The sequence below is a fragment of the Haliotis cracherodii genome, unplaced genomic scaffold (assembly GCF_022045235.1).
Source record: "Haliotis cracherodii isolate W230 unplaced genomic scaffold, xgHalCrac1.p SCAF_10, whole genome shotgun sequence".
Lineage (NCBI taxonomy): Eukaryota > Metazoa > Mollusca > Gastropoda > Lepetellida > Haliotidae > Haliotis > Haliotis cracherodii.
Window position 1 is genome coordinate 40,933,220 of NW_027266265.1, and position 26,297 is coordinate 40,959,516.

General features: G+C 41.8%; 1 protein-coding gene across 1 annotated transcript; it reads right to left on the reverse strand.

Annotated features, from left to right (window-relative positions):
• Nucleotides 1-8,012: 8,012 nt before the first annotated feature.
• LOC139450613 (GDP-D-glycero-alpha-D-manno-heptose dehydrogenase-like) lies at nucleotides 8,013-19,425 on the reverse strand. Its single transcript, XM_071232395.1, has 2 exons — nucleotides 19,340-19,425; nucleotides 8,013-9,724 (listed from the first exon to the last, which is right to left on the reverse strand). Exon 2 carries the CDS (start codon nucleotides 9,698-9,700, stop codon nucleotides 8,699-8,701), a length of 1,002 nt encoding a protein of 333 aa, XP_071088496.1. The 5' UTR covers nucleotides 9,701-9,724; nucleotides 19,340-19,425; the 3' UTR covers nucleotides 8,013-8,698.
• Between the last annotated feature and the right edge of the window lie 6,872 nt (nucleotides 19,426-26,297).

Here is a 26,297-nt window from a genome sequence, read left to right on the forward strand (position 1 = left end):
TATTATTGAGAAATATATCCAATAATGTGGGGGACAAAATTCATCCTTGTCTTACCCCGATGTTGGAGTTAAAGGATTGTGAAATAACCTTGTCAGTTTTCACTTCATAAGAGATATAGTGATGATAATATTATTAATACACTTCCTCAGATTTGTAAGGAGTAGTGATCTGTCATCTGAATCAAAGGCCTTTTGAAAGTCTACAAAGCAACTGTATATTCTTTTCTTTTAACATTTTGTAGAATATATTTATGTTTAAAGAACAAATATATTATTTGATGTTCAGTATCTTTTTCTAAATCCAGTCTGACAGTGGTTTTATAATACAGTTTTTTCCATGTGTTCCATGTGTTCCATTATTCTTTCATTTATGAAGTTGCAAAATAGTTTACCCAAGCAGCTGCTTAGTGCAAAACGCCTTTAGTTGTTTATTTCATTCTTATCGGCCTTCTCAAGAAGGGATTCATTTGAATAGAGCTAGCTGGAGCAGGCTAGACTTGCATTTGAATACATTTCTAGATTGTTTTTTTTTTTTGTTTTTTCTTCTTCATAAAATGAATATACTCCACAGTCATGGTGCATGACTAAACTCTGTGGGAAGTATCACGGTGGTGAAACCATGGAGCACGGGTATGATGCTGACAAACCTAGAAACATAATTGGGGCGAACCGGAATTCGAACCCACAATCATAGGTTTCTGGAGCGCCCAAGGGACGCAACGCTGCACAGCGAATCGCGGCGCCATAGACGACTGGGCCACCCATGACCCCCACATAAATATGAATTAGTCGAAGTTGTTGTGTTTTTCAATGATATAGTTTTAACATATGTTTTTAAAGTGGTAACGTTTCTTATGGCCTTCAGTTTCAACACTCGCCGATAAAAGTCGAAACTCGGTGTTTTAAACGTTTATCTACTGGAGTAGATATTTGATATAGAATTAAAAAGATACTCTATGTGTACATGTATTTCAGTTCATGGTTTCATGTTCAAGAATATGTAAATATTTGGATACAGAGCCAGTCGGCACCAACACCTGTGATAATTGTTTTAGAAATGTGTTTGAAGCTATATTTATGCCATTTGTTTGGTGTCTGTGTGCTTAAATTCCTTAGCTTTCATGTATTTCTGACGGTACGTAAACTGTGAGGAAAAATATCTATTTAAAAGTCATTTCAATACAGGTTGTGTATAGGGAAAGTAGAAGGGGCACAGGTGGCCCGTCGTTTAAGACGCCGAAATTCGCTTTGCTGAGTTGTGTCCCTTTGGAAATCCAGAAACCTTTGCTCATGGTGTTGCTACAATGATCGCAGACCATGTGATAATCAACAACCATGACTGCTACAACTATAATTGCTGCAAGTTATTGTCTAGAACCACGAGTACTGCTGCTACAACTACTGTAAGGGTACATAAACAATGGCCCCGAACATATATTGCAAATAGGAATTATAGAAGGACTGTCATTTTCTTATGTTCAACAATCGTAAATCAGGATACACAATTTAAATGATAACTCTCGTAGAAAAGCACCCAAAATAATTTATGGAATATTATATGGAATATGACACTATAAATGTACAATGTCATTTGTTTAAAATACGCACATTTCCAGGCCAAATAATTTGACAGTGTCTGGTAACTAACGAGCTGGCGTTGGGCAGTCTGCACCAAGTTGCCCCGAGTGTGTCCTCCCCTAACAACAAGCCTCAAGTGTGTCTTCCCCTAACATCAAGCCCCGAATGTGTCCTCCCCTAGCATCAAGCCCCGAGTGTGTCCTCCCCTAACAGCAAACCACAATAGTGCCCATCCCCCTAACAGCAAGCCACAATGGTTTCCTCCCCTAACAGCAAGCCCCGAGTGTGTTCTCACCTAACTGCCATACCCGACTGTGTCCTCCTCTAACTGCCATGCCCGAGTGTGTCCTCCCCTAACAGCCATGCCCGAGTGTGTCCTCCCTAACGACAAACCACAATGATGTCATTCTTTAACAGCAAGCCACTAGTGTTTCCTCCCCTAACATAGAGTCACTAGCGTGTCCTCCCCTAACATCAAGCCCCGAGTGTTTTCTCCCCTAACATCAAGTCCCGAGCGTTTCCTCCCCGAACAGCAAGCCCCGAGTGTGTCCTCCCCTAACATCAAGCCCCGAGTGTGTCCTCCCCTAACATCAAGCCCCGAGTGTTTTCTCCCCTAACATCAAGTCCCGAGTGTTTCCTCTCCTAACACCAAACCAATAGTGTTTCCTCCCCTAACATCAAGCCCCGAGTGTTTCCTCCCCGAACAGCAAGCCCCGAGTGTGTCCTCCCCTAACATCAAGCCTCGAGTGTGTCCTCCCCTAACATCAAGCCCCGAGTGTTTCCTCCCCTAACATAGAGTCACTAGTGTGTCCTCCCCTAACATCAAGCCCCGAGTGTTTTCTCCCCTAACATCAAGTCCCGAGTGTTTCCTCTCCTAACACCAAACCAATAGTGTTTCCTCCCCTAACATCAAGCCCCGAGTGTTTCCTCTCCGAACAGCAAGCCCCGAGTGTGTCCTCCCCTAACATCAAGCCCCGAGTGTGTCCTCCCCTAACATCAAGCCCCGAGTGTTTCCTCCCCTAACATCAAGCCCCGAGTGTGTCCTCCCCTAACATCAAGCCACTAGTGTCTCCTCCCCTAACATCAAGCCACTAGTGTGTCCTCCCCCAAACATCAAGCCACTAGTGTTTCCTCCCCTAACATCAAGCCCCGAGTGTTTCCTCCCCTAACAGCAATCCCCGAGTGTGTCCTCCCCTAACAGCAAGCCCCAATGGTGTCCTTCACAACAAGCCTCAAGTGTGTCCTCCCCTAATAGCTAGCCCCGAGTGTGTCCTCCCCTAACATCAAGCCACTAGTGTTTCCTACCCTAACAGCAAGCCCCGAGTGTTTCCTCCCCTAACATCAAGCCACTAGTGTGTCCTCCCCTAACAGCAAGCCCCGAGTGTGTCCTTCCCTAACATCAAGCCACTAGTGTGTCCTCCCTTAACAGCAATCCCCGGGTGTTTCCTACCTAACAACAAACCACAATGGTGTCCTCCTCAAACAGCAAGCCCCGAGCCCCGAGTGTGTACTCCCCTAACACTAAACCATAATGCTGTAGACAACGATACGAAATCAGTTACGTCCTAATGCAACACAAGCACCACCAATTCTTTAATCAGCCAATCAGGAAACAGTGGTCCATTGGTGCGCGTGGCCTGATTGCTTGGTTAGCCAACCACGTGCCATGGAGTCACATTTCAATTTATCTACTTCCAGGTACACCCAGATAAATTCCACAAAAATAGTAATTGTAACAATAGTTCCAAATGACCATTGACAAAAAACTCAATCTGTATTGAAACCTGACTTCAAGTTAAATATGACCTGTCATATTATATATGTCGTCACACATTTGACAACAAAATATATTTGTTTAAATCTGTAAAAGTTGCCATTAATCAAAACTATACATTATCATGTGAACTCTGACCTCCTTAATATACTGAAAAGAAATAGTTAGATATCATAAATATGTTTGGGGATTTTTTTTATATGAAATTGTGTGCTTAGTCTTCATGACAAAAAAATATCCCCCAAAATATTCATGATCACAATGCAACTTTTTAGTGCTCAGCATATATTTCAGGTAACATGCTTTCATAAATTATCAGTATCGGTTTACCTAAATATGTATATAACTTATATTGTCCAAATATTTTCAATTATGTATGTTAAATTATTTTGGTATTTCTATATGAATGTTCGCATGAAATAATCAAACATTTCATGCAGTCAAAGAAGCCTGAATTCCCTGTCTATCCATACACATGCGGTATTTGTTATGTGAGTGAGTTGGGTTCAGTGTCGCTTTGAACAGTATTTCAGTCATGTGTCGGCTCATTGTGAGAGGAAAGTCCAACTGGTGCAGTTCTGGGACGTTTACCTATTTGGTGATACTGTCATTGTTTTTTTCTTTGTCAAAAGTGAGTCGGCGGTAGGGTAGCCTTGTGGTTAAAGCGTTCGTTCGTCATGCCGAAGCCCGAGGTTCGATTCCCCACATGGGTACAATTTGTGAAGCCCATTTCTGGTGTCCCCTGCCGTGATATTGCTGGAGTGAGTGAGTGAGTGAGTTTGGTTTAACGCCGCTTTTAACAGTATTCCAGTTATATTGCGGCGTGTCAGTCTAATGTGGGAGGAAAGCCCGAAGTGATGCAGGTCTAAGACGTTTACCACTTCCGTGAAACCCACGAGCATGGGTAGGGTGTTGACAAACCTGGAAACATAATCGGGGCGAACCGGGATTCGAACCCACAATCATAGGTTTCTGGCGTGCCCAAGGGACGCAACTCTGCAAAGCGAATCGCGGCGCCTTGGACGACTGGGCCACCCGTGCTCCCCGAAGTAAAGAGAAAAATAATCGAAATTTCGAAGAAAATATACAAATACAGTAAACTACGTTTATAACGAACACGCTTATAACGAACTGACCGATATAACGAACTTCTTTTTTAGTCGTGGTCATTTGTTGTATATATGCTGTATATATGCTCACGACGAACTGCGGTTATTACGAACTTAAATTAATGGTCCCTCTGAGTTCGTTATAAGGGTTGTTTACTGTAAGTGAAATCACGATGTAACACAATAGAATTATTCCACCAAAATGGCACCATTGCGCTTTTGTATGCGGGAGGCAAAACCGAGGCAGGTCGTAGACATTTTCCACTATTGAAACATTTAGTATTCGAACCCGTGATCAGCTGAAATAGATATATGAAATGAGATATGTAACTGATATGTCACAACACAAGAAGAGTCTACCACTGCCCCAGCAGCAAGTAACGATTTCAGTACACTGAAATAAGATAAGTTCAAACCTTGATTTTGAAAACATATTTATTATGCTCTCATTTGGCAACACCACAATGTGTTCATGACATGCACCAGACTTCCAGCATCATTGTACACGTCATGGCGCATATATACATATCTCCGCTTCTTCACAACAAAAAACACCACATATATACGGATCATTATTGTCCAGACAGAAACATGAAACATTTTCGTCACGTATAAGTTTGGCTTGACACGACAATGGAGGAGAATGTCTCAACCTAACTGATATTGGAGTGACCGAGGAAAATGTATCCGAACAACACATGTTACTGTGAAGCCTCATTAAATCGAAATAATTCTACCACATGTCGAATACGTGCGAAAAAATGTATAACGAACAACGGATATAACGAACTGATTTCTCTGGTCCCTTGAAGTTCGTTATATCCGTGTTCTACTGTAATTAGCAAATCGAGACATTACACAAAATTGAGGAAAATAATTCTTATGTGTCGATATATCGAAGCAATGGAAGTCGACTTAACGAGGGTTCAACACACAGTAGCTGTGGATCCATACAGCAGTATCGGTTTGAATGTAAAAAGAGAAAGATGTTTACACCCATGTGAACACAGTGGGTAGTAAAAAAGTGTTTTCAAATACCCGTTTTCATCATATATTCCCTTTGAGCGCACAGAGTGTGTTAATACGGTAGCCATAAAACCCATAGGCTCTGCCCTATTTCCCCATTGTTCAAAGCCATCACCTGTCCCAGATCTAAAACGAATGTAGTGAATCCTCACTATGCAATAGCCTCGTGCCTTGAAATAACCTAGGTTGTAGCCGCGAATGATAAACGTTTAAAGTCAACCCGTGAAAATAGTGCCTGAGACAAAGACCGCACGAGAAAACCTAACAGTAACCCAAGAAGATAAACTATCAAAGTAGCCCGCTAGATTACATTATGTAAGTCACCCACGAGGGTAAAACATTAAAGTCACCCAGAAGGGTAAAACTCTAAAGTCGCCCATGAGAATAAAACATTACCGTCACCCAGAAGGGTAAAACATTTAAGTCACTCATGAGAATAAAACATTTAAGTCACCCATGAGAATAAAACATTAAAGTCACCCAGGAGGATAAAAGTTAAATGACATAATCGAATTTTATCATATATTAGTCGTTGGCTGGCGAAGGGAACTACAAGGTATTGATTTGTTTCTGGAACAAGCCCGTCAAAACAAAGAATCTTTATTGATTACTAAAAACCTTTTGAATGCTAGTATAATAGCCGTCTGAAGCCAGCATAGAACTATAGGCTATTGATTTAGCAGATTCCTCATAGGGTCAATAGTCGAAAGTCTCACAGCCTCAAAGACAAATGAACATGAACAATGCATGAAACTGCATGACAAGCTACTGTAGATGCTACACGTTAAGGGCATGTATATGCTTCGCCCTTAAAGGACTTGTATAGTGATACACGTGAGAAGGGCCTTGGCTGATACACGTGAAAAGGGGCTGTAGGCTGCTGCAACTGACACGGACCTATCACATTGCTACAAACAAAACCCACTCTTCTAGCCAAAGCGCTAGGATCCAAGCTTACTCAAGTACGTCTGGTATCTAGTATCATTTGATTCAGTTAAAAAAATTGTCTTCGAAAGAAAATAACACTTTTGATATGGACTTCAATAATTACGATAAAACAGTTCCTCAGTTACGTTCTCTATGCAGAAATAAATGATGGAAACCAAGAAATGGGATTATTTAGGTATATAGTAAAGGTTTGGAACATATCTCCCGAATACGAATGTTATGTGATGAAATACATTTTTATTAGAAATACAATTTTGACGTGGAAATTTGTATGGTATTTAGATGTCGCACCAAATTGTTCTGTAATATAGTTATAGCATCGACTGCCATACACACCACAAATGCACGTCTTCAAAGCCAAAGCGACACACAGCAGCAGTAAGGCAACAATGGAATGATTCAGTCAACATGTAAATAAGTGTCAATAAATAAATGATAACAATGCATATGAATATATTTCAAGAAATGTTGAGTTACAAAGTGTCGTAAGGTAACATACGTATTATATTCAGATGTCTGATCCAATGATCCAAAGATCCAATGAACAACGCGGATGAATACAGTCTTTGACGGGCATTTAGAAGTTGGAAGAAAGTGAACAGATGACACTTCTTAATGATAGCATCTTCTTTTATTCTGTGTCACGACGCTTCAGGGCTACTTCTTGCTCCTTCATCAGGTGAATGCTGAGTAAGTGCACAACATCTGGTTGAGAAAACCATACGGAAAACCCAAGACACTCAGCAAAATGATCCCGTTTCCAAGTCCAAACCAGCCCAATCACTCATCCTCGTCAGCACCCTATATCCCGTACCAAGGCCCTACCAGTCACCAGACCGGCAGGCTGCTCACAAAAAAAGAACAGCCAACACAGACATGACTTTCTTTTCCGACAGGACCCTGAAAAACATGTTACACGCCAACGATCCATCCCAAACCCCAGGGGGCGTGTGTATGTACAGTTGTGGACACAAATACAGAATAAAAGAACACAAGACCTTTGTTGAAAAATCTGAAATCTACTCTTTCGGGACATCTCATCATAGATCTTGACCACCATATTTCCGGGCCACAAACCTAGAGTCTCCATACCAACATCAGTCATTGGAAAAAGAGGAAACTTCAAGAAAGCTTCGAAATCCAAAGAAAGAGGCCAGTCATTGACAGAGACCAAGGTATCTACCTACCCAATGTGTACCCCACTGCACTATAATCACATCGTCAACCACTATGGATCTTGATTGCCTTATTGTTTCTGTCACAATGACCAGCACCTTGTCACCACTACACCTCCAGTACACTTAATTGGACCCCCTCCTGTTAATTTCATTGGCTTGATCATTATATTGTTTTCTTTGTGCATTAATCCTATCTCATTGGCTTTGTCATTATGTTGTTATCTTTGCACTTTCAACCGACCTTGTGTTGTGTAAACATATCATGATATATAGAGAATACTACACTCATTCTCGTTAGATACCATTTTTACGACACGAGTGGACTTTCTATGGTATCTGACCGAGCGAAAGCGGATTTAGTATCTTACCACCTGTATCTTCACCACGTGGGTAATAAATAACTCTATGCACTTACTCGGCATTCCCCAACCCCATCGGCATCTATTCCAAATCTCAAAATTCCAAAATTCTATATAAGCAACCCCTAAAGCCCCCTCTTGGGTTGCACACACCACTTTCGCCCCTTTCGGAAACACATTAAATGGCCTGGCCGGGCCCGTGTGCGAAATACGCATCAGTCGGAAAGCGCACGTTAAATCTCCAAAGTAAGTAAGTAAGTAAGTAAGTAAGTCGGCATTCACCTGATGAAGGAGCAAGAAGTAGCTCTGAAACGTCGTGACAAAGAATAAAATACGTTTCTATCCATTAAAAGTGTCATGTACACACAGTCCCTCTCACATACAGTGAAAACCCGGTGATTAGGGCAGTAACGTTTCCAGTAGAATGGTCCTTATTAAACACATGTATGGTCACCGAATCATTGTAACGGAGTTAATGCCTTTATAAGGAAGTGGACATTGCCAACGAGATTGTCCGGGAAACCGCGGTTTTAGGACAAACGGCGTCGCACGGCACATGCCAGATGTCTTGTCGGGATTTGCATAAATAAAATATACTTCACATTAGTTATTAACACCTTGGCACAGTTCACGTGAAGATGATTCAGTATTTACCACCAATGTGTTATAAAGTGTCCCCGTGATGGCCGAGTATCATAAGTAATGTCTCTGTTTGATACATGAGGCTTAGACATTTTTAAATCGGGCAACCTCGGTGACTTGTACACAGGGAAGAACCTTCAGAAGATCCTTTACGCCTTGTTGAACAGTGATTGTTGATCTGTACCCAAGTTTCCTGATACGCTCGTATGACACTTCGTAGTCTCTCTTGTCCTTGTCTTCGCCGCAGTTGGACTCAGTGATGTTACATGCTGGTACCTGCTTCTGGATGATCTGGGCCACTTGCAGCTTTGTCAGGTTCATGCGCTCATCGCCGACGTTATATGCCTTTCCTTTCATTACCTTGTAATTTTCCAATGCAAACACAAATGCCCGCGCAGCATCTTTGACGTGAAGAAATGTCCTTCTGAAGTGGGATTCATAGAGATCAAAATGCTTGATGGTTAGCGCCTTGTATGTAAGATCATTGATAAGGAGGTCCAAGCGGAGTCGAGGAGATATTCCGAAGACGGTTGCCAGTCTTAGAGCCACACCCCCAGCAGTGAGAGTCACTTTCTCTCCACCGGCCTTAGAACTGCCATATTTAGACAGGGGGCAGATTTTGGTGTCCTCGGTACATAGACCCTCGACGGCGCCGTAGCAGGAGCCGGTGCTTGCATAGACTAGAGCCTGGTCAGGCGACATGAGATCCACGACGTTCTGTGTACCACTGATGTTCACTTGATCCGCAATTTCATGATCCTTGTCACATGCAGGGTAACCTACGATAGCCGCTAGATGGATGACCGCTGTTTTCTCTTTGATAACCTCCCTGAGTTGATCTTTGTTCATGATGTCACCCTTCACGATGGTGAGACGTGGGTGGTCGGCAAAAGGTAGTAATGATGAAATACCCCATTTAAAACAGTCGAACACCGTCACCTCGTACCCCCCGTCCAGCAGAATTGGTAAAATACTAGTGCCAACGTAGCCAGCGCCCCCTGTAATGAGAACATGACCTCGGCTGATGGTTGGAGATCCGTTGGTGAAGCCATTCCCATTGTCAGAGTTGAGGATGATGTCGTTCATCTTTGTGTACCTTGGTGACTCGTTCTGTAAAAGAGCAACCGTTCATTAACACAAAAGAAATTCCATTTCATGTTATTTCCTATTAGGTTTTAATTGCCATGAAACGACAAAGACGACAAAGGGATGTAGTGCCGTTAATTTTACGATTGTGTGTGGAGTTAACCACAGCAAAACTTGTGACGGCAAGCACAGTATAAAGAAATGTTTCCGTTCTGTGACAGACACGTACACAATGCCCATGAATGTGTTGGTAGCACAACATTGAAGCACATACCACATTTATAAGAACAGATGGTGCTGATAGTGACGATAACGGTATAAGGTGAGGTGAAATTGGGTTTAACGTCGCGTCCAAGATTATTGCACTTATATAGCGACGTGCATGCACGTGTGTGTGTGTGTGTGTGTGTGTGTGTGTGTGTGTGTGTGTGTGTGTGTGTGTGTGTCTGCTTGTACTAGTCCGGACTGATGCCAATTTATAGTGCTAGCTCACTGAGATACCATGCCGCAGTTTAACATGAATACCCCACACAGACACAGTATACTGACTCCGAGCCGACCAGTCCTTGTTTTAGCCCCTTAATGCCGTGCGCCAGACAGGGTAACAACAAGTACCATCTTTTAACGTCTTTTGGTATGACGCGGCTGGGGACGGACGCTTTACCATTAGACCACGGTGGCGGTCGATAACGTTTTAAACAATCTGCTTATCCTCTGCACCTTTCACATTTCAATTAGTGGTATACACATCAGGTGTAATAGCAACTTTGAAGGGAATATGCCTTCGCAATAGCGTCTGGGGACGGTACAATAAACTACGGCTGTAACGAACTCAAAGGGATTACTAAGTTTAGTTCGTTATAACCGTAGTTCCTTATAAGCAAATATATAGCAAAACTACAGCAAATAGTCGGAACCAAAAAGTAAGTTCGTTATATCCGTCAGTTCGTTATAAGCGTGTAGTTTACTGTCATTGTAAACAACAGGGGCCAAGATACGTTCAATTGAAATATGGGTCAGCGAGCATCAACAGATGGTGTGAAGATCCGGGGTAGAATAGGTCTTCAGCAACCCATGCCTTCCGTAAAAGGCGACTGTGCTTATCGTAAGAAGAGGCTAACGGGATCGGGAGGTCAGACTCGCTGGCTTGGTTCATGCATGTCATCGTATCCCAACTGCATGGATCATGATGTCAATCACTGGATTGTCTGGGTCAGACCCGATTTGTCCGAATAGCTGGAATATTGGCGAGTGCGGCGTTAAACAATACACAAACAACACATAGTGTGACCACACACAAGTTAGCAAAATAGTGGATGTACCATTCCAATGTGATTAAACGCATAGACATAATGAAAATGAGGCCGTTTTTAGTTTCAATTTATATTTCACCCATAACCTACTCTTATAAATAATTGCTATAGAAATGCGTGCACGTACATGCTCCCTTGAATTGATAAGTCGCCCTTTTACCCTCGACCTTCTGACATGAGCTGTCAAAACAACACTCAATTTCCCGCACGATAAGATAAGAAATGCGATGGCAGTAGTTGTACTGAGCTCCAAGTGGGGAGACCCGTATTTAACGCAAACCTGGTTGACATATTGATTGTTAACAATTCATTTCACTACAGATGCGAGTCCCTGTAAAAAAACTCGTTAGGACAGGAGTTAAGTTGAGGACACGTATACACAAATTTGTAATAACAACGCACAGGGGAGAAATGAGGACAAGGTGTTGTCATATCGCGTGCTTACAGTGCATGGCTATAAGAGCGATACTAGTTCCCCTTGACACTAGGTGGGTAGGTTTGTAAATAACGTTAAAGAGGGGGTACAATTCTTTGTTTGCTTTTGTGACTTTCCTGAATTTAGATCGTTGGAAAGATACCGTCACCGTAGAAGCCCCCTTTCGACAGCCGGGGCCAGTTGATCAGTGTGTACATGAGTTTGTTATCCAAATTGTTTATGCTCCGAAAGCTTATTTCAACTCTTAAAACAATAATTTGTGATGTTTAGTATTTAATCATGTTAGTATCGTGTATGAATCATGGTCAGGATTCATATGCCTACATGCCAGATGTTGTAATAATTAATGTTTTGATGTGTGTAATTATTGTTGTTTATTGTTGTTTAAAGCCACACTCGGCAATATGCCTACTATACATAATCGAGTCACCAAGTCAGCGAGCCTGACCACCCGATCCCGTTAGTCGCCTATTTACGGCATGGGTTGTTAAAGGCCTATTCTAACCCGGATATTCACGGATATGATGCGTGTAAAAAACACGTGACACGTTTATGATATATGTCCAAAAATAATCTGTTCTTGATAAGTGTATTTTTCCAACTCAGTGGTCTGTGGGTGTAATTGTCCCCGTACATTAGAAAGGGGTTGTGAATACTGATTCCAATTGTAGGGCAATTACGGTACTGAGTGTTTTCAGTAAGCTGTATATTTCAATTCATTAATGATAGACTTCAGTTTTGGTGTGATGCTTACGGTACAAGCAGAGTTTCGAGCGGGATATTCAGCTGTGGAATATAATTTTACTTTAAGTCAATAACACACAGGATACTTTAAAAGAAGGGTAAATTAAATCCTTCCTTTGGCGATTTTAAAAGGGCGTTTGATTTGGTTAATAAATCCCAACATTTATCAGTTCTAAAGCATAAAGGCGTGTCTCTAAAAATGTTGGGATGTGTACGCTCCATCTACGATTGTGTGAAGTCATGTGTCAAATTTATATATTCATAAATGAACTGGCAGATAAGATTGAATCGGATATCATCATCATCATTTATTGTATTCTGTCCATAGGCCCATATACATACAATAACATTATATCTATACAATTTTGTACATGTACAAGTATAAACATGCAGACTTATATGCACAGAGATGTGCACGTGTACAATTTTGTGAAAAATATGTCGCATCACAACACAACAATAAGAGATAAAAGCATTTGATTAATGAAGGAAAATAACCTCAAGAATAATTAAACATCATTTGTACAAAGACGGTTGCGAAGTCGTAAACCATAATTAATGTATAGGATAGTATTCTTTTGTTGCTCGTTAGATATTTCGTCAAAACGGAGGAGCTTGATTAGTGTATTGCTGTTTTGGGGTAAACCTTGGAAATATTTTGTTCTGAGCGATTCATAACATGGACAGATAAGCATAAAATGGTATTCGCTTTCAATAAATGTGGGGCAAAAAGGACAAAAACGCATATTTAGGAAACTGAGGAAAAACGACCCGTATTACATACTAAATTGTTCAAACCTAATCTAAAACGTGATATGGTGACGGTTCACTCCCATTTGTCAGACATCCCATTTGTCAGACGACCCAATCATGAGACAGACCAGTCAAGTGAGACCAGTGCAACTGCCTGGTCTTACCTACTAATTAATGAGCTGCTCCTAACTGTGGGCAGAGTAAGCTACTCCAACACGTTGAGTGATACAGATTAACTGGGTTGTGATTGTGTTTGTAAGTTGCGTTTGATCTGTGTCGGGTGTTTTATTAGCAAAGACATGGAGTATTTTTTTCAATGATACACAATATAGGAAACTCAGTGAAGATTGATAAAAACCCTCCAAACGTTGAACTTGTTTTGCATTAGTTTAATTAAAAACATTGTTAGGTAGAATAAGAAAACGGTATATAGATTAAACGTCTCCATAGCCTGAGTATAATATCACATATACTAGTACTACTATCTTACTTCGAGGATATTTTACTATATAAGAAACCCTTAACCCCCCCCCCCCCCCCCCCCCCCCCTCCTGGGGTGCACCACCCCTTCCTTTTCCCCCTTTCGGAAACACAGTAAATGGCCTGGCGGGCCCGTGTGCGACATACGCTTGCAGTCGGAAAGCGCACGTAAAATCTCCAATAAAAGTAAGTAAGTAACTTTGGAAAAATTGCAGTTACATCCGCTATCCGTCATAGATCTCCTTAAGCCAAGAGATGCAATAGCGAAGGCCAAACTAACTCTATTTCTGAGAGATAGACAGCTACTCGAACGTATATAAACAGAGCAGCCAATGATAAAAATGAATTTATATCAATATACGAATTTCGAAATCATATCAATAAAAAAAACAGAAATTATGTGAATACCAAATTCACAATAGATATGTGTACCCTACTCACACACATGAGTCCCAAAGAGGGAGAGGTCGGCCGAAATTGCTTAGGCAGAAGGCGACCTCTGAAACACTTAATGCAGCAACAAAACTTTGAGGAATTCGCTAAAAGGACGATGCCAAGGTTAGCCCATTTGCAATCAACCTGAATCCATTGCTCACGTGTTACTGGAATGTCAAGACCATGCCCCAGCCCGGGCTCGGCTAAAACAAGAATTGCAGTTAGATCTGCTATCTGTCGTAGATCTCCTAAAGCCAAGAGATGCAACAGCGAAGGCCAAACTAGCTCTATTTCTGAGAGATGGACAGCTACTCGAACGTATATAAACAGAGCAGCCAAGGATAAAAATGAAATCATATCAATATACGACAATTTTATGAATACTAAAACCCGCAACAGATATGTTTACCTTACCCACACTCGAGTCCCAAAGAGGGACAGGTCAGCCGAAATTGCTAAGAAAAAGGCAACCTCTTAAACACTTAAAGCAGCAACAACAACAACAACAACAACTTTGAGGAACAAAGTGCCTTTTGCAATAATGTAATGAAGTATCTCCTGTAAAGACTTCAAAATGTGTGATATCACACGTTTCAGTGTGTATTGTGTTTTTAGTGTCTTTCTAATAATGTAATAATATTATTTCTTATGTCAAATGATAACATTTCCGTCCGCTGTATGAGTAGTGAAATATGTTCAACATTAAAGTCGAATAATTATATCCTGTAAATAATTAAAAATATGTGATTTTTCTGGTGAATATTTCAAAATGTGTGATTTCGGATCTGATTTGATGATTAAAAGTTCATGATACACCTGTCCTGTATATTCCTCAAAATGTCCTTTTCTCTGGTCTGTTTCACTTTAATAAAAGGTAAACAGGTAACTGTTACATGTACTTAACTAACCATCTTTGACTAATCCTGGTATAAGCTGTCTGACAATTGGGAGGTTACCGGAACGACAGTTTATTGACAGCATAGATTCTTCTATTTCCGAGTTTATGGCTAGGGCACAAAATATTACCTACAAGAATGGCATGCTTCATTATCGTATGGCTCAAAACCTTATTCTTATTCTCTATTTAAAAACGTATTTGACGTAGAACCATATCTTGGTTGGGTTAATATTAAGGCATTCCGTATTGCTTTGGCTCAATTTAGGTGTAACTCACACCAACTGTATATATATAGAAATGGGTAGATATGAGAATAAGCCAAGAAGCCACAGACTATGCGACATGTGTTCCTGTGGATACATCGAAAACAAATACCATTTCCTTATTGACATGTACGGCCTATGATAACCTACGTAATATTTATATTCCTGATAAATATTTTACAAGTCACCTTCTCCCTTGCAGACAAACGGCCGTAATTGCTGTAACAATGTAATATGGGCCGATACACATTAATTTGTGAATTTAGGAAATTCAAAACTCTTCGCTGATTGGTATTTGACATCATCAATATTTCATGGGTGTATATACACTGCGTTCCTTCATCCACCATGACTACATACGACCAGGCCCGTGAAGATCCCGGGGTAGAATAGGTCTTCAGCAACCCATACTTGCCGTAAAATGCGATAATGCTTGTCGTAAAAGGCGACTAACGAGATCGGGTGGTCAAGCTCGCTGACTTGGTTGATACATGTCATCGATCCCAATTGCGTTGATCTACGCTCATGATGTCAACCACTGGATTGTCTGGTCCAGACTCGATTATTTACGGACCGCCGTCGTATAGCTGGAATATTGCTGAGTGCGGCGTTAAACAACAAACCAAACCAAATCAAACATACGACCACGACATGCTGTGTACAAAGTCCAAAGTTTAGTATCGACTACACAAAGCGGGCGTATGTTTTTACTGTGATGAGGAACGTTGTCTATCCAGACCGGCGAAGTACCAACGATGGGGATATCTCAGCTACAGCGGAACCTCGTTACTTCGGACTTTCATTTCTGATAAAATCACACATCATGTGGAATAAGTCAGTTTGTCCTCCATATTCACCCAGAGTGAAATGATGTCGGTGCAACTCGGTTCAGATATAGCAACAGTATGTAAATGGTAAAACGCGACTTCAATGTTGTTTTGTTTGTTTGTTTGTTTGACGCAGAGTACAGCACCATTCCATTTACGTGACGGCGGTCTGTACATAATCCAGTGATTGACATAAGCACCGATCTACGCAGTTGGGCTACGATGACATGCATGAACCCAATCAGCGAGCCCGACCACCCGATGCCATTAGTAGTTTACGACAAGCATGGGTTGATGAAGACTAATATCTAACGCGGATAAAAATGGGTCACCTCAAGGTGGCGGTCGGAAACCAAATCCAGTGAGGGGTAATTTATCTTTCTCTTGCCGACAGGTAAGGTTAAATATGTCAGAGTGAGTGGGTATTGTTTGACACCAAATAAAACCTTCACACATTGTACCCATGTTGGGAAACGAAGCCTGGTTTAAGGTGTGGCGAGAGGACGCTTTAACCTCTGGGCAACCACACTGTCACATTTATCATAAAGTAGTACGTCAAATATCAAGAAATAACAACAAATCGTTGCCTGGTTTGCAGAACCGTCCTCTCAGTCTCGAGAAATGATTGTCATGGCACTTTTGACACGCATTCAAGAGAGAGCACGTAAAAAACATGTTATACCAGGCATGACATAGTAAAAATGAAATCGCATCCATTTTAATTTTTTAAATAAGAATTATAATGCGTTTCATTTTCGTGATCCCTGAGTGGGCACACACACGCACGCACGCGTGCACAACACCTCGTCACAGTACTCCAGGATACCCTATTATCCATACATTCAAAGGGGAACGTATATCCATAGATTTCTGAAGTGTAAGATTCCTGCTAGGTTAGTTATCTTAGTATTCTTTGTTGTGTAACGCATCTCTCGGCAGTATCCCAGCTATATCAAGGCGGTCTGTAAATAATGGACCAGACAATCCAGTGATTGAGATGACGAGCAGCGATCTACGCAACTGAGATACGATGACATGCATCAATCAAGTCAGCATTCCTGACCACCCGATCCAGTTATTCGCCTCTTACGACAAGCATAGTCGCCTCTCACGACACGGATGGGTTGCTGAAGACCTATAGAATAGGGATCTTCACGGGTCGGGTTATCCGAGTGTGGGGGAAGGGAGCGTGACTAGGCAAGTATAGACAAGACCTTTACCCATTTGTAACATGTACACGACAGAACAAGTGGTTGGCATAACATGGCTTAGTGGTAACACTTAACGACCCGAGAAGAGCATTCGATACGCTATTTTATTTATTCGTCCGTCCGTGAAAAGTGCCACTGCCCTTTGTTATACAGTGGTCTTGCTCAGTATTTTTATCCCCATTATCTACCCTCGTGATCAACTACCCCAAGCCCTCTCTACACCCCACATGGCGATCCTCAGCCCTTCCGACAAAGACAAATCCACACTGATCCATTGATAATGGTACGCGCTTAGAGCATACACGAGTATGACGCGATCAGCGCTATATAAGAACCCTCAAAACTATTAGAATTCATTGAACAGTTATATCATCATAACATATTGTGTATGTGACCGCTTGCCTGTTAATATAACCGTGTTATACAAATGAATTAATTTATGAGTTTGAAAAAAATTCTGTTTCAATTTCCATCGTAATTACGCTCGACTCTCATTAAGTTCGACTGGCCCTATATAGAAAGCACCATTATGGGAGCTTGTACTGCTGGTTTCCATATTGTGGACAGTACGGTATCATACGGTAACTAACATCTGTTCCCAACAACATCACGCCTTATATATTGTACATATCAGTTTGAGACTAGGGCTGCTTCCAGTTCAGTTAATAACAAAACAACAATAGCTTATATGAAGCATATATGAAGTAATAAAACCATTACAACACTGGGAATACTTTTACCATTACTACGTTAATTTATTATTATTTAGTATCAAACTTACGCCGTTCGATCATGAGGGTATGGTGCATAAAACTACATAACATTTATACAATGAATTGACTGTTAATATAAAGATGGATACGTGAATGATTTAATGCATAATAATGTCTTCAAGTTTTAATGGCATTTAAAGGTGATACACGTGAGAGAGAGAGGATCTATGGATGGAAACTTATTATGAAGAACACAATGTTTTGGAGTATATGATTACACATTTATCACTTCTAAATGCCTTTCAAAGAGTGCACAGTTGAGATCTATTTATTGTCTTTGGTGGTAATTTATACAGAGATAAAGATTTTTTTCGAAATAAAGGGGGGGGCGAGGGGGTACTCACCCCCCCCCCCCCCCCCCCCTCTGTATCCGCCCATGCACACACATATATATAGATGAAAAGACTGTTATCTTTGACATACTTGAACCGCTTAAACAGCTATTAATGATGTGAGTGCACTGCAGTTCCCTTTTGCATGCTTGCAAAGCGTGTATCTAGAACATTACCAATGTCAAATGACATCGACGGCCTGTCGCTACCAACAACCGGCTGTTTCTCCGTTCAGAGCTTTCGAAGCCCACCGCTGTTGACACAGGGTTTGAGCGTTTCGCAATAACGAGGGGTCAAAAGTAAGACGAAATCGGGAAGCGACATCCGATGAGGTATTGTGCAACAATTCAGTCGTGGGTGAATCCAATAGGGCAAGGAAAGGTATGTGACCCACCACCCAGCACATGCCGCATCTAAATAACCCGGGAAGTAGTAGGAACTGACATGCATGGACGATTATGTTTTAACGGTGCATTTACATCCCGCCGGCCGGTATTCCGGCAAACCGCTGGTTGCTATTATGAAACACAACACTCGTTGTAACCACGTGACTCCCATTTTAATCTATCATGAATTAAAGGGGTAGATGGGGATATGGGGGTCACGGTAGGGGCGTTGGTGTGGTGGGACACTGCTGGGTGACCTAATTTATCCCGGCATCACCTCGGTAACCGGACAGAGTAAACAACACAGTCTCCCCTTCGGGCTCTGTCACTATGCTTGGTCACTGAGACGGATACCATGTGATCAAAGCGTTACCATTTATTAAACTGAGTCATATTTAAGACAAGGAATCTGACAGAGAGGTATGATATATATGGTTGAACGGGTGGTTGTCGGGTCTCCGAGCAACATATTTGGCCGGGTATCCAAGCGTCATTGAAGCTACATTATTCCAGTAAAAACACAATATGTTGAAACCCGCTTTGAACGCTAACTGTTACACAATACACAGTCCTACTTGAATAATTCAGGATTGAGAGTGACCCATTTTGACGTTCAATAAAGTGGCGACACAACCCGCCTACAGACGGTTTACACAGAGCTGGCCTGTTTGAAACATACATTTTATATTATTAATGACATTGTGATTTGAGAAATATCACCTTGTCATATTTTGTGAAAATGTGCATCTAATACAAAAATGAAATGCTAGATGTAGTTTTGTACTTACAAATATGTGCAGGTCAGTCCTTATTGGAGTACAGATCCCAAGTGATTCACTTATAGCATGAGCATGGTATTATTGATCGTCCTACCCGTCAGACCACCTGACACTACAGCGACGCGTTGTAAGCTACAACCTGATTGGTCGATGCTCACTCCGAACGAAATAAACACCTTGTGCTTTTTATGACGTATATGTAAAGTGATTTTGGATTGGCTGGCATGCCGATACACGACTGAAGCAGGCTGGCATTACCATGGTAACTAGGCGAGGCTATAGTTACCATTAGTGCTTTTTGAGCGCGGAGCGTTATCATCACATATTGTAAGCACAGGCAATTAGCGCTATACGATCAAGGTGTATTGTTCACGCGGTAGTTAAATGTGTGGCTATTGTTTGATAACTGTGAAACAACCAACGGCATTGTGCTCGCGAATAGGGACTTTTGGTTAGGTGGGACGTTTTTACCTTGACGTGTATGGGGAGATTAATTGATTACATTTCTCTTTTATGTGTCAATATCGCGGTAATGATCCTTGAACTTAATTTAATTAACTAACATGTGGTTACTTTGTATGGAAAGGTCGCAAAAATCCGCGGAATGTTTGTAAAAGTTTTGCGTAGATACGGGTGGGTGGGGGGTGGGGTTAGGGGTGGGGGTGGGGGTAGGGGGGGTGGGGGATGGGGTGGGCTGTGCAGAATGTCTATAAAACATTTTAGTAGCTACAGGGGACTACGCAGAATGTTTGTATAACTGACATCAGTATGATAACGAAGTTTTTCCAAATAATATTTTGAAAAGACAGGTAAAGGACAGCTGTGACAGATGGATGGTATGGTAGCTGAAGCAGACAGACTGACAGCCTTTGTTGACGAGAGTTGCATGCATAACTAGGTTATTTGAACGGCAGTGGCCTTCTAGAATGTTACTATACCTTAAGTATTTCTGTGGCCAGTGAGTGAGTGAGTGAGTGAGTGAGTTAATATTTAACGTCACATCGGCAGTATTTCAGCCATATCGTGACGAGAACTGACATAAAATACAAATATTTGAATGGAAGAAATATCTGTCATCGAAGGACAGTAAAAATAACTAGAGTATCACAGTTTTGATTTTAAAACTAGTTGAGAACATTAAAAAGAATACATTTTCAATCAACAATACAATATAAAAATGGGCTATAGATCACCAGCACTGTGGCCAGTGAAAGACATGATTCAAACTCATTCCACAGTGACACTGCATCAAAGTTATTTGTGTATCGATTACATTACTTTTACTGACACAGTGGGGAAACACATGGTGGTTCACGCGAAACTATGGAATACTGTAAGGGACATTCTCACGATCTCGCATTCTCGCCATCTCGACCTTTGGAAACGAGCTAAATATACCAAAAACACGAGAATGCGAGATTGCGAGAACGCGAGATTTAGCCAAAATATCGCTCTCGCGATCTTGCATTCTCGTGTTTTTGATAAATAGCAATTTTTGTCAAAAGTCGACAACGCGAGAATGCGAGATTTGGACATGAGGAAAATCTCGCAGTCTCGACTTGTCAAACTAAGCTACAAAAACACGAAATCGCTAGAACGCATTTCATTTTCTCGCGATCTCGCGTTCTCGTTTTTTAGATGCTGTCCGTGCGCATGAGTAATATCATAAGGTCAAGGGGCATGCGCAAGTCAGTAGTCCGGTGGTCATGGTTCTTTCATGCTCTTCATTCTCCAAGAAGCATTTAGCAAACCTATGACTTGAGCTTGAAAATGCTATCATGTAATTTACATACACTAAGTCTTTAAATTAAAACCCTCAACATGCTCAATATAGTTTAACAAAAGAAATTGTGTACATGAATGTCCAGTGATAGTGAAATCATTGAAGTGTGAGGAAACTGGAAACAAAATATCACTGTTACTGAGAGAGTAAATATTGCTTGAAGGCACATCAGTAGTATTGCATCGCAGCTATTTGCGGCTGCACTGTCAATTACAGAAATAATCACAGGGATTGCCCGATGTTAGTACACGACACCCTAGTCGCTACTTTAGGCCATACAAAATTAATTAATCATCATCGTCTCCCACCTAACTACAAAACATCCCGTCTTCCATTATTCTATTGCCTCAAATTTCCTAGAAACAGAAATATCGCTGATATGTGTGTTCCTACCCCGTACACGTAACCCTACTGAAGACACATGATGCACGTGAATAGCACCCTTCGACAGCAATTGAAGAGCTTAGAGCTAAAAGGGGCCAAAATGCACTTTGGACCTCTTTGCATAGTATTGCATAAAAAACATCTATGAGTTCTTGTCTACCCGTAGAAGAAATATTGTATGTTTTCATTGATGCGTTTTTGAAATATAGCTACTTAAAATTCCATAAAAAGGCCAAAGTCAAGTTCCAAAAGGGCTAAAGTCAAGTTCCAAAAAGGCCAAAGTCAAGTTCCAAAAGTGCAAAAATCACTTTGCTAGATTTTGGCCGTTTTAGCTCTCATTTTATTGTGGTTGAGACTGGTTGTCTGAGAGAGATTTTGAAAGTTTGGACACCTTATGATTATGTTCCAACTATTTTAACAAAGTTAGCATAAGTTTAAATCATTTAAATGTACTTCAATGGTATGTGTTTGTACTTTTAGTAGTAGTTTATCAATCTCACATGTTAAATCCCATGCAATTCAAAAAGGTCCAAAATACAGACATTGGTCCTTTCCACCCTTACACAAATTAAAAACGTAAGTTTATTTCCTTTTTAGAACAACATTTATATCTCTGCTGGCTGTCAGAATGCGTTAGGAATTTATCGGTGAAACAAATTTTCATTAACATGCATAATATTATGTGTTTTCATCACTTTTCTCAAAACAGACTCCACATGACATTGGCCCTGATGGTTCTAAACTCTTCAATTGTACACAGATGCCTTAAATAGTTCCATAAGAAAACAATAAAATGTTTAAAATAATATGCGTTCCGTCTCCCTTGTATTTTAAAATTCAGTCAAACTCTAACTATTAATTTATTGCGGCCTTGACATCCACATGATAGGCATGCCTATACTGGAAAAGTACCCCCTATATCCAGCCGGGACCGGCATGGCTCTGAATTACAATACTGAATTTCGCAACTCTACACAGCGAATTGCGACGCCTCAGACGACTGAGCCACTAGATGACTGAAGAGGTAATTGGCACAAAAGCACGAGAACGCGAGATCGCGACATTGGTCAAGTTTCGCAATCTCGCGTTCTCGTATTTTTTAAAATAGCTGCATTAACTGTATAGGCAATTGGCACAAACGCGAGATTGTGAGATCGCGACATTGGTCAAGTGGCGCAATCTCGCGTTCTCGCGTTTTTAAAAATAGTTAAATATGACTGTATGGGCAATTCACACAAAAGCACGAGAACGCGAGATCGCGAGATTGTGAGATCGCGACAATGGTCAAGTGTCGCAATCTCGCGTTCTCGCGTTTTTGAAAATAGTTGCACATAACTGTACAGGCAATTGACACACAAGCACGAGAATGCAAGATCGCGAGATTGTGAGATTGCGACATTGGTCAAGTGTCGCGATCTCGCGTTTCAAACATAGTTATTTATAACTGAATAGGCAATTTGGACGAAAACACGAGAACGCGAGATCGCGACATTGGTCAAGTGTCGCGATCTCGCGTTCTCGGGTTTTTCAAAATATACTGAGTCAAATTAAAAACTTCACATTTTAAAAAATTAATCCCATATATGATATATACCACTCAAAATTTGATAAGGATCACTAGGTGATATGTGTGTAAGTTACCACAAACATAACAAAAGACATGACTGTGACTCAGAAACGTGTTTAATCATGTTATGAATGAAAATTCATGAACGGCATGAACTTGTATCATTATGGAATGTTTGAAATCTGCAAACACCAAAAGGCATTTCATTAAAAAATGTTAACAGCAAACAAGAGAAAGAATTACACAGTTATGAGGGATAGTCCATCATTACACTTAGTCGATGAAGTGTCAATATCGAGTATGACCTCCCCTTGCATCAATGACGGCCTGACAACGTCGAGATATGCTGTCAATAAGCACCCGGATGTTCCCAATGGGAAGGTTGTTCCACTCTTCCACGAGGGCATGTCCGAGCTCTGCCAAAGTCGTGGGTTGTGCTCTACGGCGTGAAAGGGCAACCTGCAGCATGTTCCAGACATGCTCATTCGGGTTCAAGTCCGGCGAGCGCGCTGGCCAATCCATGCGGACAATTGTCTGCTGCTCAAGGTACTGCCCAACCACCCTGGCGCGATGAGGGCGGGCGTTATCATCCATCAGGATGAACTCAGGGCCAACAGCACCAGCGTAGGGTCTGACGTACACATCGAGGATCTCATCCCGGTACCTCACCCCCGTCATTGTTCCTCTCTCCAGGACATGAAGATCTGTCCTTCCATCTCTGTTGATTCCACCCAGACCATTATGGAACCACCACCATAACGGTCATGTTCACTGATGTTGGCATCATGGAAACGTTCACGTTGTCGTCGCCACACCCGCTGCCTCCTGTCTGTAAAGTCCAAACAATACCTGGACTCATCGGTGAACAGAACTGGAACCCAATCGTTCCGTGTCCAAGTGACATGATCTTCAGCCCATTCCAATCGCTCCCGCCGGTGTCGAACAGTCAGGGGGATTCGGACACATGCCCTTCTCGAGTAGAGACCTGCATTGTGAAGACGATTCCGTATCGTCTGAGTGGACACATTCACCCCCGAGGCGTTCAGGAGGTCGTTACGTACGCTGGTTGCTGTCCAGAAGGGATGACGTCGTGCCTGAAGAGCCACAAAATGATCTTGGCGTTGGGTTGTCGACCTCTGACGACCACCCCCATGTCGGTGTGCTGCTGTACCAAAATTTTGCTGTCGGGACCAGGCCCTGCTTACAACGCTCTGGCTGACGTTTAGTGCATTGGCAACGTCACGTTGTGAATAGCCAGCATCAAGCATTCCAATACATCTGCCCAGTTGTTCTGTCGTCAGGCGACGCCTTACACGTTGAGGGGGCATTGCGTAGATAAACGTAGTGTAAACACTCAATTGAGTTCAAAGTTTCAGAATGAATCAGACACCGTTGCCTGATTGGAAATCGTGCAATGGTAGCAAAAGCATGAACTTTGATGTGAAACGCATTTCCCATGGCATGAAATGCACGTGCAAGTGTGTTAGAGACGTTTTTGATTTCACTTGAACACAATATTGCCAGTTATGCAGTTATTTTGTTTTTTTATTAAGAAAAATATCTACGATCCTTATCAAATTTTGAGTAGTATACAACGGACAAATGTATCAGAGAAGGTTATTTTTAATCATTAATGTCTAAAGAAGGATTTTAATTAACGGTGGTAACCATATTTTGTTCCAAGCACCTACGGTATTCGGTAATAACATCAACAGTTTAAATCATAAGTCCCAAGCACGAGAATCAGAAGCGTGTATGGCCACCATGTGCGTTGACAACTGCCACACAACGCCTCCGCATGGACCTTGTGATGCTTGTGAACACATGCTTGGGAAGACGACGCCATTGTTGCTGCAAAATGGTGCCAAGATCTTGCAAATTCTGTAGTTGGTTCTGGAGAGTGCGTAGACTTCTTCCAAGAGCATCCCAGACGTGTTCGATGGGATTGAGGTCGGGACACCTTGACGGCCAGTCCATGACGTTGACTCCCGCATTCTGAAGGAAATTCCTTGTCAAAATTGCTGTGTGGGGTCTGGCATTGTCGTGTTGGAAGATCAAACCGGGTCCATGTGCTGCCATAAAAGGAAGGAGTTCTGGTGCCAGTACCTGGTCGCGGTAAGCAGCAGCGTTGAGGTTGCAACGGATGACAAGAAGCCTGGAACGTGCATTGCCACAGAAAGCACCCCACACCATGACACTTCCGCCTCGAAATCTGTCAACTTCCTGTAGACACCACTGGGCGTAACGTTCATGACGGCGCCTCCACATCCTCGCCCTACCATCAGCAAATCGAAGATTAAATCGGGATTCATCACTGAAAACGACGTGATTCTAATTCCTCTGAACCCATCGTAAGTGTCGCTGTGCCCACAATTGACGTTGACGTCTGTGTAAATGAGTCAGAATCGGCCCGCAGTATGGCCGTCGTGCTTGAAGGTGAGCAGTTCTCAGACGGTTTCGAACAGTTTGCGCACTCAGTCTACCCCTAAACTGTTCATTTCTTGTTGATGTAGCCGTCAAATATCGGTTACGGAGGTGACGTAAAACAATCTGACAATGTGACGTCACACGTGGTCGACCTGGCCGAGGGCGATCAGCGGTGGTACCCGTTTGCTGTAGACGCGTCTGTAAATCATAAACAGTTCGTCGACTACAACCCATCGTCCTTGCGACTTCAGCTACGGACGTTCCCGTCTGCAACATGCCGATGGCGAGTTCACGTTGCACATTTGAAAGCCGTGGTATGACATATGGCCGTAAAGACTTTTGTTTTCTTATGTTTTTCTTTTTTTGTTAATGACTGCTAACAAGTATGGCTGAAAACACGTGCGGTATTATTGCCACGTGACCAGTTGCACGTGAAAAACCAACCACTTTTGCCACTATAGTGCTGTGCACATGATTTTGATCGATTAACCTGCACAAAACGGGTGTTATCTGAAGACAATACGTGGCCATTGCTGTTTAAATACACAATAAGGGCCCACAATGATGGCTGGTCAAAATGTTAAATTGTAGGATTGTGAAGTTTTTAATTTGGTTCAGTATATTTACATATAACTACCTAGGCAATTGACACGAGTGAGTGAGTGAGTGAGTGAGTGAGTGAAAATTAATACATTAATAACATATAAGTATATATACTTTATAAAAAAAACTGCCAGCAAAGGACAGCACAATAACTAGAATATCACAGAGTGTATAAAAACTAGTTGAGGAACATATAAAAGCAG

Bases quoted from the DNA above. Each gene is read 5' to 3' on its own strand.
- LOC139450613 (XM_071232395.1), bottom strand. From the start codon at position 9,700: ATGAACGACATCATCCTCAACTCTGACAATGGGAATGGCTTCACCAAC.